At 39.9% G+C, this 15,624-nt stretch overlaps 1 protein-coding gene across 1 annotated transcript; it reads right to left on the bottom strand.

Moving 5' to 3' along the window:
• Positions 1 to 627: 627 nt before the first annotated feature.
• Positions 628 to 10,771, bottom strand: wnt2ba (wingless-type MMTV integration site family, member 2Ba). Its single transcript, XM_040007814.1, has 5 exons — positions 10,063 to 10,771; positions 7,011 to 7,231; positions 5,914 to 6,191; positions 4,866 to 5,130; positions 628 to 2,601 (listed from the first exon to the last, which is right to left on the bottom strand). Exons 1-5 carry the CDS (start codon positions 10,224 to 10,226, stop codon positions 2,372 to 2,374), a joined length of 1,158 nt encoding a protein of 385 aa, XP_039863748.1. The 5' UTR covers positions 10,227 to 10,771; the 3' UTR covers positions 628 to 2,371.
• Positions 10,772 to 15,624: the final 4,853 nt, after the last annotated feature.

The raw sequence follows: 15,624 nt of genomic DNA on the forward strand, positions 1-15,624 counted from the left end.
AGAAATTACTTAAAAAAAAAACCTAAATAAATTGTTATATTTCAATTTAAAGATATTTTGTGATTCTTTTTATCACGCTATCTAAGACTACCATCAGTCTTGTTATGCTAATAAAAAAATATTTGTCTAACACTGAACAATGAACTTTAAAAAAAAAAAAACCAAACTGGTCATTTGCATTGTTTTTATCCCGTCCATGCCATAGCTAAGGTAATGATAACTGTAATAGGAGACCAGGGGAATACCTAAAACCCAAATATATACATGTGGGTTATAGGCCCTTAGGCTTAATTGAGAAGATTATTATTACTGTTTTTCTGCCTGGAATTAAAAAAAAGAAAAAGAAAAACATCTGGAAGTTGACATCTTTTAATAGTAGACCGAACAGAACCAAATGAACTCATAATTATGACACTGGCGCTCCATAAATCCAAATCAGTGAAACTCCTGTGGTTACAGATGTAGGATTGAATATAGCATGTTAAAACTTATAAAGAACTTGGGAATTAAAAGTATGAACAGAACAGCACAGGTCCAGGCCTGAGCCCACAATCTGAAACAGTTTTCCTCTTATCTTTCAAAAACAGCTAAATTACTCTTCATTTACATTCAAAACTGGATTTTTTCTTTTTTTTCTTGCTTGCAATTAACTTTTGACTTGGTGTCATTTGCTGTTGTCCAAAGCACTTTATTTTGGCTGTGCCTCTCATTACGTGGAGTTGAAACAATTTGTTGACTCTTAGCATTTCACAGCTTGTTGTCAGATTCATTTAGATCTATAAACTCCTCTGAGGGTTGTGTCTCCAGTGGCTTAACACTATGTCTGGCTGCATTGCCAGATGTTAGAAAGCCAAATGCAAGGTCTGTAGCTACTTCAGTGCTCTTTTTGCAATGGCTTGGCTTTGTTTCATGAAATAATTCACTTCTTAAAAACCGGCCAGAGCCAGTGAGTGTGTCCACAAAGAACTGAAAGCACAGTTGCATAAGATTGCATTATAAATATGTTCTGTCACAATATGATGGCTGAACAAATATGCTGTTTTGGCCTTTGTAATAAGGATAAGGCAAATGTTAAACAAAAGCACTATTTAAGATAAATCAGTCTGGAAACTAATATTGAGTTTTGAAAATATTTGCAGCTCCAGTGACATATCAGGAAGGCCGGTTTAATAGTTTGTATTCATTATAATGCAGTTGTATGACACTGCAATTTACAATTTTGGAGGGTCACTACGTCCAAAATAAAGAAGCTTTGTATTTCTCTTTTTACTGTGCACTTGTCTGCATTAGCATGGCCTATGGAATTTGTTTAAAGTTCACAGTAATAATGGAAGCAAAAACAAAGAACCGGAGGTAGAAATTACAATTTTTTTCCATGAAGCTGAATGATTTGTTAGATCTGTTACAGTCAAATATTAGCATACTGTACAAGTATCTTTCAAACAACAGACCAAATTTTGTGAGGCTATTTTGTTGTGTTGGTGTGTCCTTTTTCTTTCAACACACCTAAATCTACCACAACCCTTGTACACAAAGTGAGCTGTCACTGTAAATGATAAGTCTTTGCTTGCTCTTCTATTTGTGGCTCCTTTGACCTTACGATGTGATTACCTGGCTTTAATTAAGAAAGACCTCTTGGAAAGCACTATATTTATTTAGTGTGATAGCTGCGCAAATTAGCAGCAGTGGTTTCAGGTGCACGGTGGGATCAAAAAAGTTTTGGAAGTTTTGGAAAAGCAAAAACCACAGGCTAACACCAGTCTCCAAGTAATCATGTGCAGAGGTCTGCTGTAACGTCTGGACCACTCACCCTACCCATTAGATTTGGTTCTAAACAACTTGGATCTTTTTTCATAAAATTAAGTAAAAAATTTAAAGGTCACTGTTTTGCCACTGTGGAGTGTGAGTGCACTACCAGAGAGCGTTCTAATAGAATGGGAATCAGTCCAGAGGTGTACAAGGCAACCTTGAAGGAGCGATCGGCAGATAAAGTACTACTGTGATTATCTCTTTCATCTCTTATGTGCACACAGTTTTTACATACTATAAAACAAGAAGCAGGCAGTAGCTCATATATCTGCCTCAACCAAGGGTACATTTACAACAGAATATAATATTAAGCCATTTTGCATCAAAGTTTCAAAGTCTGATTCAAAAACGCTCAACACATTATTTTTTAAAACACTTTTTAAAGCAGCACATGATCAGTAACTGGTTCTAATTTCCAGTTTACCATCACCTAACAAATGTTTGTGAAGTATAAAAGCATCAAAAGCCAGAGGTATTATAGTTAAAAGATCCCAACTAGAATGGAGTCATTAGTGCACAGGCTAATGAGTCAGGTGCACGTTTGATTTGTCCGCTCTCCTTCCTAGGTTACGTCCAGCCAGTCGGGTCGCTTGTGGGGTTTGCAGGTGTGAACGTCCACTACGTTTTCACAGTCTTTGCACTCCACAGCGCAGCACCACTTGAACTTGCACTCACACTTAGTGACACGTTTGACTCGCATGGTGTCGTAGCCACGCCCACAGCACATGACTTCACAGCCATCTATGCCTCTTGAGGACTTGTTGCACACTCTGCCTGCTGTGCCCAAGGAGCCTATAATGAGAATAAAGGACCAGAGATGTTGTTTTGGCATACAAAGAATATTGGTACTGCAACTGACAGGAAAAGGGTTAGTTTATTAGAAGACAGCCATCTGTGCATGCCCTGCCAGACTATTAAAATAAATAGTTATCACTATAAGAAATACAGGTTAGGATGAAAGAAAATTGATTTGGACTGATAATATGCAGCAGATTCAATTCGATTTAAGGGAACAGAAATACCTGCTGCTGACAGAAATGATGCTGATCAACATGAAACAAAGATGTGTCCTGTAGAGCTGCAGAGAGGGGTGATACCTCTGTGTGCTTTCATTATTAAATCACTGATAAGTACAGCTCCTTGATTAGAAGTTGCTTCTTATTTTAAAGTAGGCATAATATAGAACTTTAACTGTGCACATCCAGTAACTATACTGGGTTTCCCGTCTATGCATTCCCTTGGGGAACTGAACGATTTATACCACAAATAAATAGTCTGACTGACCGCTCAAATGTCTTTCCACCATAAGCTACATTCACCTTTTCGCATGTATCCATAGAGCACTTTTTTCAATATACCTAAGTGTTTTATCTCCTGTGCGTTCACACCTAAAGCCCATTTAGAATCCCAATTTAACCTAAGAGGCATGTCTCAGTGCTCAGAAGGAAGCTGGGGTAGACACAGATCCACTGCACTGTGCCATCCAACTCAGCTTAATAGCATTTTGAAAATTTTCCATGATTACGTGGATGCCCAGGAGTGAAAGCTGGCAGAAGTTATTATTGGCAATGTTCATGTTGATGCTGAAAACTGAAACTGTTTTGCCAAAGCAAAATATCACTTTCCCTCACTCTTCAGCAGGCTATAAGCTTCCCAACAGAATAGTCTCAGACCTAAATGCAATTGTGTTCATGTACTCAGGTGTAAAATCCAAGCCTAAGATCAGGTGCCAGGTCCATTAACAAAGCATCCCAGAAGTCTAGAGAACAAAGGATAAGAGGAGATCTTCCCCTCAGGCTCTAGGGAGTGGAGCTTAATGCTGACCAAAGGAAAGATTTGAAAAATAAGCCTGCATGTATCCTTAGGCTGTGAATTCCTATGCAATGAAGATTAGTGGTGAGGAGGGTCATCGGCTACTTTTTAAGATCACCTTTTAACAAGGAAAGGCAGCTTTTCCTTTGAGCAAACACACCTTCATTGCATCTCAGTTGTCAAAGTGCGGCCAAGCTAACCGCAGGTAGGAGTGACAGAATCTGTTAAGTTAGAACCAACGTGTCCCCTGCACATGCCATCGTCCCTAACATATTAACAGTGAGTTAGCAAAGTTCTTCACGCTCTACTGAAGGAGCTGGACTTTAGGAAAGAGATGAGCCTAACAAGGCAAAGCAAACATTAGGTATTAAAGGAGATGTTAAAGGTCAAATCACTGAACTTTAAGCTGTGAAGGAATGCAAGCCTGCAGTCAATGAGTCTCTGATTCTCATAGATTTTGTTAAGCAGTCGGTCCTATTTGCCCCATCCCATAACAACATACTCATGATTTTAAATTAAATAATAATAACAGTATTTTACACAAAAATGATTAAACTGTTTAAGCACAACTTCAAAAGGACTTCACTGAATCTCAGAATGTGAGTTGCTGATGTTTTCCACAAACACAACATATCAATATGCTACTCCTCAGAAGTTAAAAGGACCCTCCTTAAGGCAATTTCTTTATCGTAATAATAAATGATTGTCATAATAATATTACTCTTGTGTAACAGTGGCACTTTACTAAAGTTTGACATGTTAAAAACAGAATTAGCAAGTTAGCACAAGCAAGTTATTTAAGAATTATCAGCATTGGCCAATAATAATAATAAAAACCCTTCTTTTAAACTTCACTAGTCTCACTAGTGACACATATCACCTGCCTAAACGTTGTTTTCCCAAAGACAGTGGCCTCCTTCAGCAGGACAGTGTTTCCCACTACACTACAAAAGCTGCTGGTGTTGGAAAAAAGCTCAGGGTGTTGACCAGGCCTCCAGACACCACAGTGTAATCGAACATTTGTTGAATATGCTGGGAAGAGTAGATCCACGGAAACCCCCACCTGCTGCAATCGCAGGACCCAAATGATCTGCTGCCAACAGGCTGGTGCCAAATACCAATGAACACCCTCAGAGATCTCTTGTCCATCCCTCAACTAGTCAAAGCTGTTCTGACTGAGGACTGTGGATGTACACAATATAAAGCAAGGGGTTTTATTTTTGTAGCTTATTTGTGTGTCTCACCTGCTGCACGGTCCATGAGACAGTAATCTGGAGAGTTCTCAACAAAGACTAACTCATTCTTGGTGCTTCCCTTAAAGTCCTTGTCAGCCACAATAAATCCTGTCCCATCTTGGTTCATGGTTACCTCGACGGCTGTGTTGTACTTCTTGCGAAGATAGTCTCCAGTTCGCCTGAAGTCAGACATAGCCAGCCAACAGGTTCTGAGAGAACAGGAACCACTGACCCCATGACACTTGCACTCCAGCTTCATAAAGCGCTTCACTGCCTAGAGCAGAGATCAAAGGTGACACAGTGTCAAGCCAACAATGTTGTACAAGAGAAGATGTAGGTGTAATAAGCTCTCCTAGCATAACGGTTAGCTAAATATTCTTAATGTAACAGCTTTTACGTCATTATCCTTCAGAGACGTCTTTACTGAAAAAGCCATGTCAATAACTTGAACAGTGCAGAATTTAATGCTATGGGACCCTCATATGCAGTTATCATATTAATATGCATTATGCTGCATCATCAATAGATGCTGGGATAATGCGGAATATTCTCAATAAACAGATTCTTAGTCTTAAGAGATTTACTTCCTAGTCAAGGAAGTCAACTAGCCTAGTAGTTGAAGACATCTTTAGGCAAAAAAGAATTTCTAATGATTTTAAGAGTCGATGTTTATTATGACCAACTTTAAGCTTGGAGAGACCAATCTATGACTCACAGAAGACGGATGAGTTGAAGGGCCATGTGTATCTCTCAGGTTTTGTGACACGTCTTTTTTTGGTTTTTATTTCTACTTTTTTTTTTATTTCATTGGGTCTTTGTTAAGCTATCTCTTGTGTGCAGACACAAAAAGGGTTCATCGCTTGAGTTGGGTGCCTTTTTATGTTTCAATAAATTTGTAGGTCAATGTTACGTTTAACAAAAACAACAATAAAAGCATCCCCTGAAAATGTTCCTGAAAAGCCTGTTGTTTTCATTGTTACTTCCTAAATATGTCTAAATTTACAATTCCACTAAGAGATAAAGCTTAAACATTAATATAAAAGACGTTTCCACTGACCATCCGACCGCATCGGTTGTTGTGCAGATTCATCAGGGCTCGAGCATCTTTCACCATCCTCTCACGGGCGTCGACGAAAGCTTTGGCAAATTTTATGCCATAGTTGATGTTGTCGCTGCATCCGCCCCAGTCAAAATTGCCTTTGTCGTCACTGTCTTGCCCTCGTTTTTGACTGTCACAGGTGCAGATCTTCATTTCCCCCTGACTGCAGGCCCTGGTAATGGCGTAGACCACTCCTGCTGAAGAGATGGCGTACACAAATGCTGCCTCTCTGCTGCCTGGATAGACGGGGAAGGGAGCATTGCAATTGCAATCATTTAAAGAAGTAACTTATGACTGTTGGTAAAGAGAGACCTAATATTGCCTATATCTGACATGTGACATTATTCAAAAGTTGTCATAGCACTTGTTTTTCTCAGCTGTTCTTCTAGTGCCCAGAGTCATGTGTTATTGGTGAGTAAAGCAGTCATCTCTCTGCAAATTCTACAAGGTAGGCATACCAAGATCAGTCCATCTATGGTGGAAGGTCCAGACAGTGGTAGCAGCATGTCAGCTATAACATTAGACCAGCCGACTCTCCTTTCACCTATTAATTTGCACAGATGGCAGCTTTCTAAGTCATTGAGCAGTGTTTTCATTTTAGATGAGAGGAGATTTTGGAGGTTATTTGGTCTGGCTGTCCCACCCTCCTCCTGTTCTCATTCCTGCTCACGCAATGAAGCAGAACACAGGCGAGATGTCAGGGAGTAAAGCTTTGTCTGGCTGCCAGAAACATCTACCCAAATATTTACATCTCCTATTACTGTTTATACATCACCAGTGTGGATCTCTCAATCTGCTACTTGTTTTCAGAGAACATCCACTTTCCCAATGTTCCTTCATTCCTGAGAAGGTGAAAAACCCACAACAATTTCTCTTTCTGTTTGCATTCCGGGGTAAAGTTGATTTAATAAGACACCTATTAATTCCCTGCTTATCTGATAACAGAGGAGACATTTATGAGGATGATTAACTTGAGTGTCACTGATATAAACAACCACTGTCACGCACAAAGAACCACACAGATAGAAGCCTTAGCCATGTATGTTCAGACTCACTTCGGAGCATCACCCTGCCAAAAACAGTGTGGTCCCGGTCCAGCGTGCTGCAGTTCCAGCGGTGGTGTCTGAACTGATGTTGGCACTCTTTGATCCACTCTTTGGCTCCCTCGCTGATGGACTGCATCAGGTCTGGGTGCCGCTGGCAGAGCTGCCGCTGCTTGTTCACAAGACCGGGAATGTTGTCGCATATCACCCGCGCACCCAGAGCTCCGATGTACCTGCGCACAGATCCATCGAACACAGTGTTGGTAAATTCAAGGACAATTCCACTGAAAGCGCACTCTGTGGTAGTGCACCTGCAGCTGTCACTAGACTGTGTGCCAGGATTTCTTTTTCCAGTGAGTTTACTTTCAAATTTGCCTTCCTGTTTTCATCGAGACAAAAACAGAAAAAATTGTGTAGCTAGCTGAGCTAGCTGATTTGCAATCTGATTTTCAAGAAATATACAAATAGTGGAAATAGTACAAATAACAGAGACGTATGTTTGCTGCATTTAGGGTAATGGGGTGAAGCCCACCCTACATGGCCTTTGGTGTGCCACTTGTTTTAAATGCCAACACATGTAAGCTGTCAGCGTGAAATCTGGTCTGACTACATCTTCAAACAATTCACATTTCTAATCAAATGTGTAAAAAATTGGGAAATTGGGAACTCTGAGTGAAGAAGATTCCAGTGTTTACCAGATATAGAGGGTCCCCCAAAAAGTCTTTGGGTTATATTATGGGTAACCAACATTTAAGAGCTCATTAAATTCTATGGACTCAAAGGGGCCTGCTACTGATCACTGCTGCTTTCATGTTAAAAAAAAAGCCCTTTAACTATCAGACATCTGTACTCAGTGCTCCTTCTTTGTAATCACAGGGTTCTCAAGTGCAGCCTGCAGTCTAGGAGCAACCCCTGAGCAACATTTAATTCAGTTGCCATTCAGTGAGGTACAGCAGTATGGTAGAAAATATTCATTATATATTTAAAAAAAAAATGTTTTAATATTCCCAAATGTGGCTAGTGTAAAAATAGGAAAGGCTCTCCCACTAATGGAGAATTTTAAACTAGCAAAAGAAATAGATAAAAAAAAGAAAACAATTACCAGCATAAATTTAACAAACTGACAAATTTAAAAGATTAAACAGCCAGGTGCTCCTAGCAGGTGTGGTCTGAAGCATTCAGGTTTGTGTTAACACAATGTCATGTGCAATACTCAAAGAAATTACAGATAAATAAATAATAATAAAGCAAGTAAATTATGGCTTGTTTGGAAAAGTTGCCAGGAGAAAGGCTCTCCTCTAAAAAGACAAGGCAGCATGTCTTAGTTTTGCAAAGTTGTATCTAAGCAAACCACGAGACTGCCCCAGGACAAAAGCAGTTCTTTGGTTTGTTTTATGGAACATTAAACATCAAGTAAGCTATAGTAAAGCTGTTAAGTGGATTTTATTGCCTTCAGACAAAGAGAGGACAAACTGTTTTTCTTTTACTGTCTTCTGTGCCAGTTAACGTTACTAGTTTACTTTTCTCCCCGTGTAAAATGTTTTTCGATGAATCTAAATTATTGATAGTGTTCCTACTTTTCTTCACATTCACCCCCATTGTCTTCTTAAGACTCAGATATTCAGGATGTTGAAGAGATTATTACATTCCTCTCGTTCAGTGAAATGCATTTGCTTCCTGCTTTCTTCAAATAATCCCCAACTTTGTAACAACTCTTAAGAAGGGTGATCACATGCTGATTGCATTGTGACTCTGGGGGTTCTCTTATCAACAGGACATGGCAGTCATCTACAGTACAAATGAGCACTCCCCCCTCAGTCCATCTATAAGCCTACACACTCTATTCTCCATCCGGATATCATTATAGTCCCTAATCGCAGCCGCATTTGTGTTGCCTGGCCACTGAGACAGAAACAGATATAGCAGGTAGTTTCCACTCCTCTTATGGCTGTCCCAGTCCCATTCTAGATGCAACTATCTGCCTGAGCAGTATAGCAGAACAGAAGCACTGCTTGTGTTTACTGTGTGTTGTACAAACCAGCTGTGCCAAAGGACCCCTGACTCTCCAAGAGGACACACACAGAAGAAGAAAGAAGTGCAGCAAGGCGCACAGTGCTTATATAAATTATTACAATAGTTAAAAATAAGCCTAAACAATTCAAAAGAAGATTTAAAAAAAAAAGCAGGAATCAATTACGTTTTTCTTTGGAATTTCTCAACGATTTATTCACAGTTTACTCTGAATTTGCCTGAAAGGGAAACTCAAGAGCAAATTGGATGATATGTGCTTTCGGCTCTCTTGGGAAATTAACAGACATAGCATTATTTACAATGGGTGCGTTTTAGCTTTAAATAAATTCATAAATTAGATCTTAACTGTTATGAAGTGTAGGGTAAGATCTCAAAATGGGGGGGGTTTCCCTTGGCTAGTTAAATGTAAAGTCATTTAATAGGTTTTCTGTTAAGTGTCACCTGAAATATGAGAACAACAATGTCAGGTGAGAGAGACTGGGGGTGGGGGGTCTCCAGCATGTTTTAGGTCTTGAAAACCTCAAGAGAAATCATCAAGGGGCATTTATTCATGCACCAACGCCTGCACCTGCCGTGTACTCTGGGCAAAATAGATGGATAGGGGAGACGCCCCCTTCCCCCCATACACACACACCCAAACACACACACCAACATCATTAATCTTCATGAACTTTGGATACACAGCCTGCTCTTTTCGTTTATGGATGTGGATGTTCATGTGAGCAAAGTAGATCTTTTACTAGAAAATCTGAGAAGTAAGCAGGTGTAAATTACATATAAACAGACGGATTTCTCATCTTTAAATCTGTAACAGCTCCAAGGACAAGGATACATAGGGTTAAACAATAAAATCCACTGTAAGATAACTTTTTCAACTGCAAACTTAATTAATTAAAACTAATCGTCATCTATATTTTCTGGGTGAAAATTTTGCCCTTGTTGTCGTTGTTGTAAGTCGTACTTTATATTCGATTGGTATGTGACACCAACCAATCGGACGAAACATCAAATTCCTCTCAGTGGTGAAACTTACCACCACGATGAATCCACTATCGGTGTGAATATGAGCAGGAGCAAAATAAAGATGAAGTATATTTTAGAGATGGGTTTGGAGTGATGGTGGTTTCCTGCCCCATTTCTGATCCTCATTGCTTTCTCCGACAAGCCCGTAGATGTCATCGTGTTTCTTCTTTTCATGTATTGGCTGTGCAATAAGGCGTGAAAGTCCTTGACGCCTGCGCGTCCTCCATCATCTGGTGGAAATAAAAGTTAGGAAAGAGGAAAAGTGCTTTTGAGATCCCTCAGTTATTCGCTGTCATAATGCAGCCTTGATTTTCTAGCATTACATCCATAAGCTTTGGACGTTGCACTTAAGTGAGCGGGATGAGTCCTTCGTTTCAGACAATCTTGCGTAGATTCACGTCTTCTCCTCAGCTGTTGCGCTCCGAATCTGGCTTCACTAAATCTGTGAGAAGTTGCAAACTATAAAATCCAATGCCGACGATCAGTTTCGTAACTGATAAAAGCCGCTCGAATCAGATCCTGACATAGGAAAAGTGTCTGCGTGGATGGGACAGGCGCTGCTCACCTTTCATCCCACTTGCCGATAATGAAGATGCGCACCGAAACGCTGCGCTTTCCTCTTCAGTGCGTCAGCTGTCTGCGCCTCCCCTCCCTCCCTTCTCACCACACCAATGCCCTTTGTCAAAAAATTACAGAGACCGGTATGCAGATCTGCAGACAGAAGGAAAGGAGGTTCTGCCTGACTTCTCCCCGCAAATCAATTAATCCACTCTTTAATTTACACCTGCATCACAGTTCGTTAGCTCATTTAATTAAAAGGTCGGTAAGAAGGTTGTCTCTGTTTTCTCTTTCTGTCATATGAGAGAAAGTTTAGTTTGGAAAAATCAGATCTCAGTAATGATGCAAGTGTGTAAACGTTTACACATGATCAGAAATACATAATCCTTCCCAGGGCTCATTGCATCTGCTCCTCTAATGTAACTGGTCTCATCTTTTTTAAGATTTCAGGTTGTGTGGTCCCTGGCAAAGGAACACATGTTTAAACAGATTTACAATCGCTGACATGCAGAAGTTTCAGTCCAAAATTAAACTTGTCATTAAGTGGCCAGTTTGTTTATTATGTTCAGAAAAAGTCTTTGCAAATCTGGCTTTACAGTAAATATAACCTTTAACAGCATCTATAGAACAGAGGAGAGAGTTCCCCAAAAGAAACAGATCCAATAGATGCATGCAAAGGTATGCACTCATAAGGTAAAAGGCAAAGGGTGATTACACAATACTGATCCGGTCCAGATTTTGCTCTTATTCTTCTGTTTTGTTTGTTTACTGTACGTTGCACCAAGCCACTCCTATGCATATGTTTTAATAAACTGTATGCATGTATGTGTATAATATATACATGTAAGAGAAGAGATCAAGCTTGCAATCTACACCAAACCTGATCTGAACCACCCAAGCAGTGCTTTTGCTGTTTGTGTGTGTTTTGCGTTTTCTTCTGTTCGTCTTTTCCACTATATCCAAGTGCTTGCTCAGTGGGGATCATCTGATTGTTGCTGTTTTCTCTCTAATATTGTAGGGTCACTATGTTGCAATATAATGGGCCTTGAAGTGACTGTTATTGCGAATTAGTGCTGTATAAATAAAACTGAATCAAACTGCTAAAAGTTGACTCCACTCAGCAATTAGGCCTGGAAATACTTAAGGTGATGGAGAGTAAAACCCCAGTGCTAGAGTGTCTTTGTATTGAAAGCGTGTGGCCTGTGTGTTTGTGGCCACCTACGCCTTCCCTGTGAAGAGGAACACATTTGATTGTTGAACTGTTTGGCTTCCCTCATGTTTGTCATTTTTGATTCTTTTTGTTTCTCTTAGTAATCACGGATAAATATCTCTTCTGCCTCCCCGTCTCCTTTTTTTTTTTTTACAACAAAGGTCATGTAAGAGGCGTACACATGGATGAAAGATGCACCAGTATACGTTTAGACACTGAAAGCCCAGATGCTGCAAGAGTTCCCTCCAGTTACAACTGAGCATGTAGAATACAAAATTTCCTTCTTTATTAATTTGAGCTCCACGTGAATAAAAGTAGATTTATTGTCGATCTTGAACAATTTTTAGAACTGTCACGTCCTGCAGTATTCTGCGGTTTATCCAAAATTTGGCATAGTGCTCAGTATAATTCCCTTCTGCTGAAAAATGATTAATAAATTACTAAAGTTTCCTCTGTGCCATGCAACACAGTGGGAGAATAAAATGTTCTTTTTTGGTACAAGCATTTGAAACTCCCTTTGTAATTCCTCTGGAGCGCATGTTTGTAGTTCAGCTCATACCAGCAGTCCTGATCCAATATCAGCTGGGTAATGTGGAAACATCTGACCCACCTCAAGGACATTTCTGGCTTGTATCCCTTCGACTTAGGTGAGTAAATCAGTGTCTTGTGTATCCAGCAGGTAGGCAGACCAAGATGTCATGTGTATGAGTGTGTGAAGTCATTTTAATCAGTGCAAATCCATGGTGTTATTTAGGGATGTAAGTAAAGGTCAATAACAATGCTGCTGCCTAAAAATACCACAGCACAGAGAGGAAATGTAATAGTGTGTTTTACATGTGAATGCAAACTGTTTTTCAGCTGGGAATTTACCAAGTTTTTTCTTAAAAGTACTATTTATCATTTTATAAGTATGTAATTATAAATTTTACTGATATAACATTGCATTCTTTACAATAATAATTTAGTAATGAAGGCTTAAAATCTCTGGCTCGTCTATTACTGCACATTTTCTCTTCTCGTCCTATGTCATAGACAAACATAGGCCAGCTGTTTGTCCTTCAGTTATGTCATACCTGGCCTTAGGGCCATACTATGATCCTCATTACATGTAACCCTGTCTTTCTTTACCACAGGACAAGCTATTTTACAGTGACAACTCCATAACAAATTGCTTTACAGGGAGCAGGTGATGGTGGCGATAACATTCATCATCCAGGCCTCCCTCTACCCCTGTCTCGCTTTGAGCCAGCTCCAGCTGTGGTCTTTAAGGGGCTCAATATGGGGGCTTGAGCTCCTATTCTCAGCTCGTGTCGTGGCCCGGGATAATTTTGGATGGAGAAAATGAGATCAAGAAAAGAAAAGGAACAGGAGAATAAGAAAGTGACTGGGCCACTGCAACCACAGATGAGTGTGTAGATCGTAATGATTACAACATTTTGGGGGGTCCAATGCTGTCACTCATCGTCGATACAGACGATAAAATGAACGGCCAGACAGTTGTACTGTGCTTTCCTGGGACACGTCTGACTCCAAGATGAGAAGGCTGTAAATTTGTGGTTTAGCTCCTGACAGGTTATGCGCTCCCTCCTTGACCTCCGTTTCATCATCTCATTCACACGACATGACACTGCAACCATATGCCTTGTCTGAAATTGTAATAAAGCATGCCAGGGAGAGGCATGTGCTGTCAGCAATCCTTTTTCAAGTTCAAGTTCATTTATTTATATATAGTGAAATAGAGTGTATATTTTGCAGAGTGTGCAGTATCTAGCCCAGTTAATCTGACTACCAAGTTGGTCCCTGGATATCAGTTCGGTAGGCTGATATTTTGCCTTTGTGGCTTAACATCGGTAAAACTGCATAACCTTGCTGAAAACTCACTTTAGAAGTTATCATACCTAGACTACAAAACAATGTAACTGATATTTATTTTGCTAAATACCAAGATTTTCAGGGTCCTCACATAATGTTTTCAATTACTGACTATTTCTTGAACTCTGCGCCCTGCTGCTGAAGGCAGCAGTGGTGTATGAAACAGAGTGAGCAGCCAGCATGGCTTCCCGGACTGCTGATGAGCTGTGACCCCTCACAGCTCATCAACCTGAGCCCGTGTTTATGGAGGCGGAGAAGGATGGGGCTTTGCTGTGTCTGTGCATGTCTGTGTTAGAAGTGGAGTACAGCTATGCTGTCCTACACTGGAATGTTAATTAGGTGAACTGAAAAAAAAGAGAGGTGACCTGTCCTGTTAACCGCCCATTGCTTTGCCCGCAACCAGGAGGGTAATTTAGTGTATCAAAAGAGCCGAGTCAGCGAGTGTTCACTGTTAGGACACTCGGACTAAGAATGTGATCGAGTCAGAGAGAATGCACACCTTGTCAATTTATTAGTCTGCTGCTTCTCCTCTTTCTGTATTTTGTGTGGACTTATAATAAAATAAAAGGTTAATAAAAGGTCATCGCCGCAATCTAGCTTCTCGCTCTTAACTGACTCTCTTAACAAGGAGCACAAAAACCAACCAGCTGAGCAAAATATAAAAATCCTCTTCTCAGTACACCCTTCCTTCAATCTAAGATATATTTCATAAAGATATGGGTGCTTCTTGCTCTGACTAAATTTTTTTTAAAAAGAAGCAAATAATACACTAACCTAATATCTTATGTTAATGGATTCACTCTCATTGTCAGCACAGAACTTACTTGATAAATTTTGCATGTAAGGCCTTCACGCAGAGGTTTCTGTCATTTCTAATGCATGTAGAGAAATACCAATTTTTCAGTCTGTAAAATTACAAACAGATGCACAGATAAACACACTTGTTTTTTTTACAGCTATATTTATGTAAAAGTACAATATAGAAATTGATTTAAAAATCTGATTCCATTCACAACTCAGCATTTCCCTGCCTGAGCAAAGGCACCTGTGGCTTCTCATCAAGCACTGACCTCTGGTGGACACTGTTTGGCAGTACAATATTGAAAACATAAAAAGAAGCCACAACGTTTAAAATTACCTGTGTAATATTGTATGATATGAAGTTAAGTCCAGTAATTCTATTCACTGTGATGGACTGTGTTGGATTGTTAGACTATGTTTTTCAGAGTTGATTTGATGCAATGTGTGCTTGCTCTCAAGCACATCATTCCCAAAACAAAACATTTTTTCCTCTTTTCCTGCTCAAGACAACACACTCGCGTTTCTTCAAGACAACAGAACAACAGAGCAAATAACAGAATGATCAAAAAGATAACAGACATAAAGATGCACTGATACAGACGAGTGTCTTATGGGAAATAGACATTTAAAACTCTGTTTATTAAAGTAGTTTAATCGGACTAAAGGTTTGCTACATGCTCTGTCAACACAGACAGCAGCTTGTAAATGTAATTTTGAAACAGTTGACCCCTTGGTGCACAGTCACGCGAGCTGCCTGACACTGAGATGTTGGGAGCGGATCCTCAGGGTTTGGCAGGGTGGGGCCTGTATGCATGAAGCCTGATTGGATTGGGATCTCAGGGATTTAGAGGTCAGGTCAGCACCTTGGGCTCAATGTCATTTTTCTCAAGCTGTTCCTGAAAAATTTTTGCAGCAACTGCTTTTTTAAGAGGTGCATCGTGTTTTATGTACTGCTTTATGTTGCAGCGCATGTCCAATTTTGGATTTTTTTTGTTTTATATAGTATCCATTCACTACTTTGTTTGGTATACCGGTGCTAATTAATGCAAATATAAGTATAAACAGCCAATAACATGGCAACAACCTAGTGCATGTAGACATGGTCAGTACAGCTTGCTGAAGTTCAAACTG

This window comes from Simochromis diagramma, unplaced genomic scaffold, assembly GCF_900408965.1.
Source record: "Simochromis diagramma unplaced genomic scaffold, fSimDia1.1 OVJJ01000320.1, whole genome shotgun sequence".
NCBI classification, from domain to species: Eukaryota; Metazoa; Chordata; class Actinopteri; order Cichliformes; family Cichlidae; genus Simochromis; species Simochromis diagramma.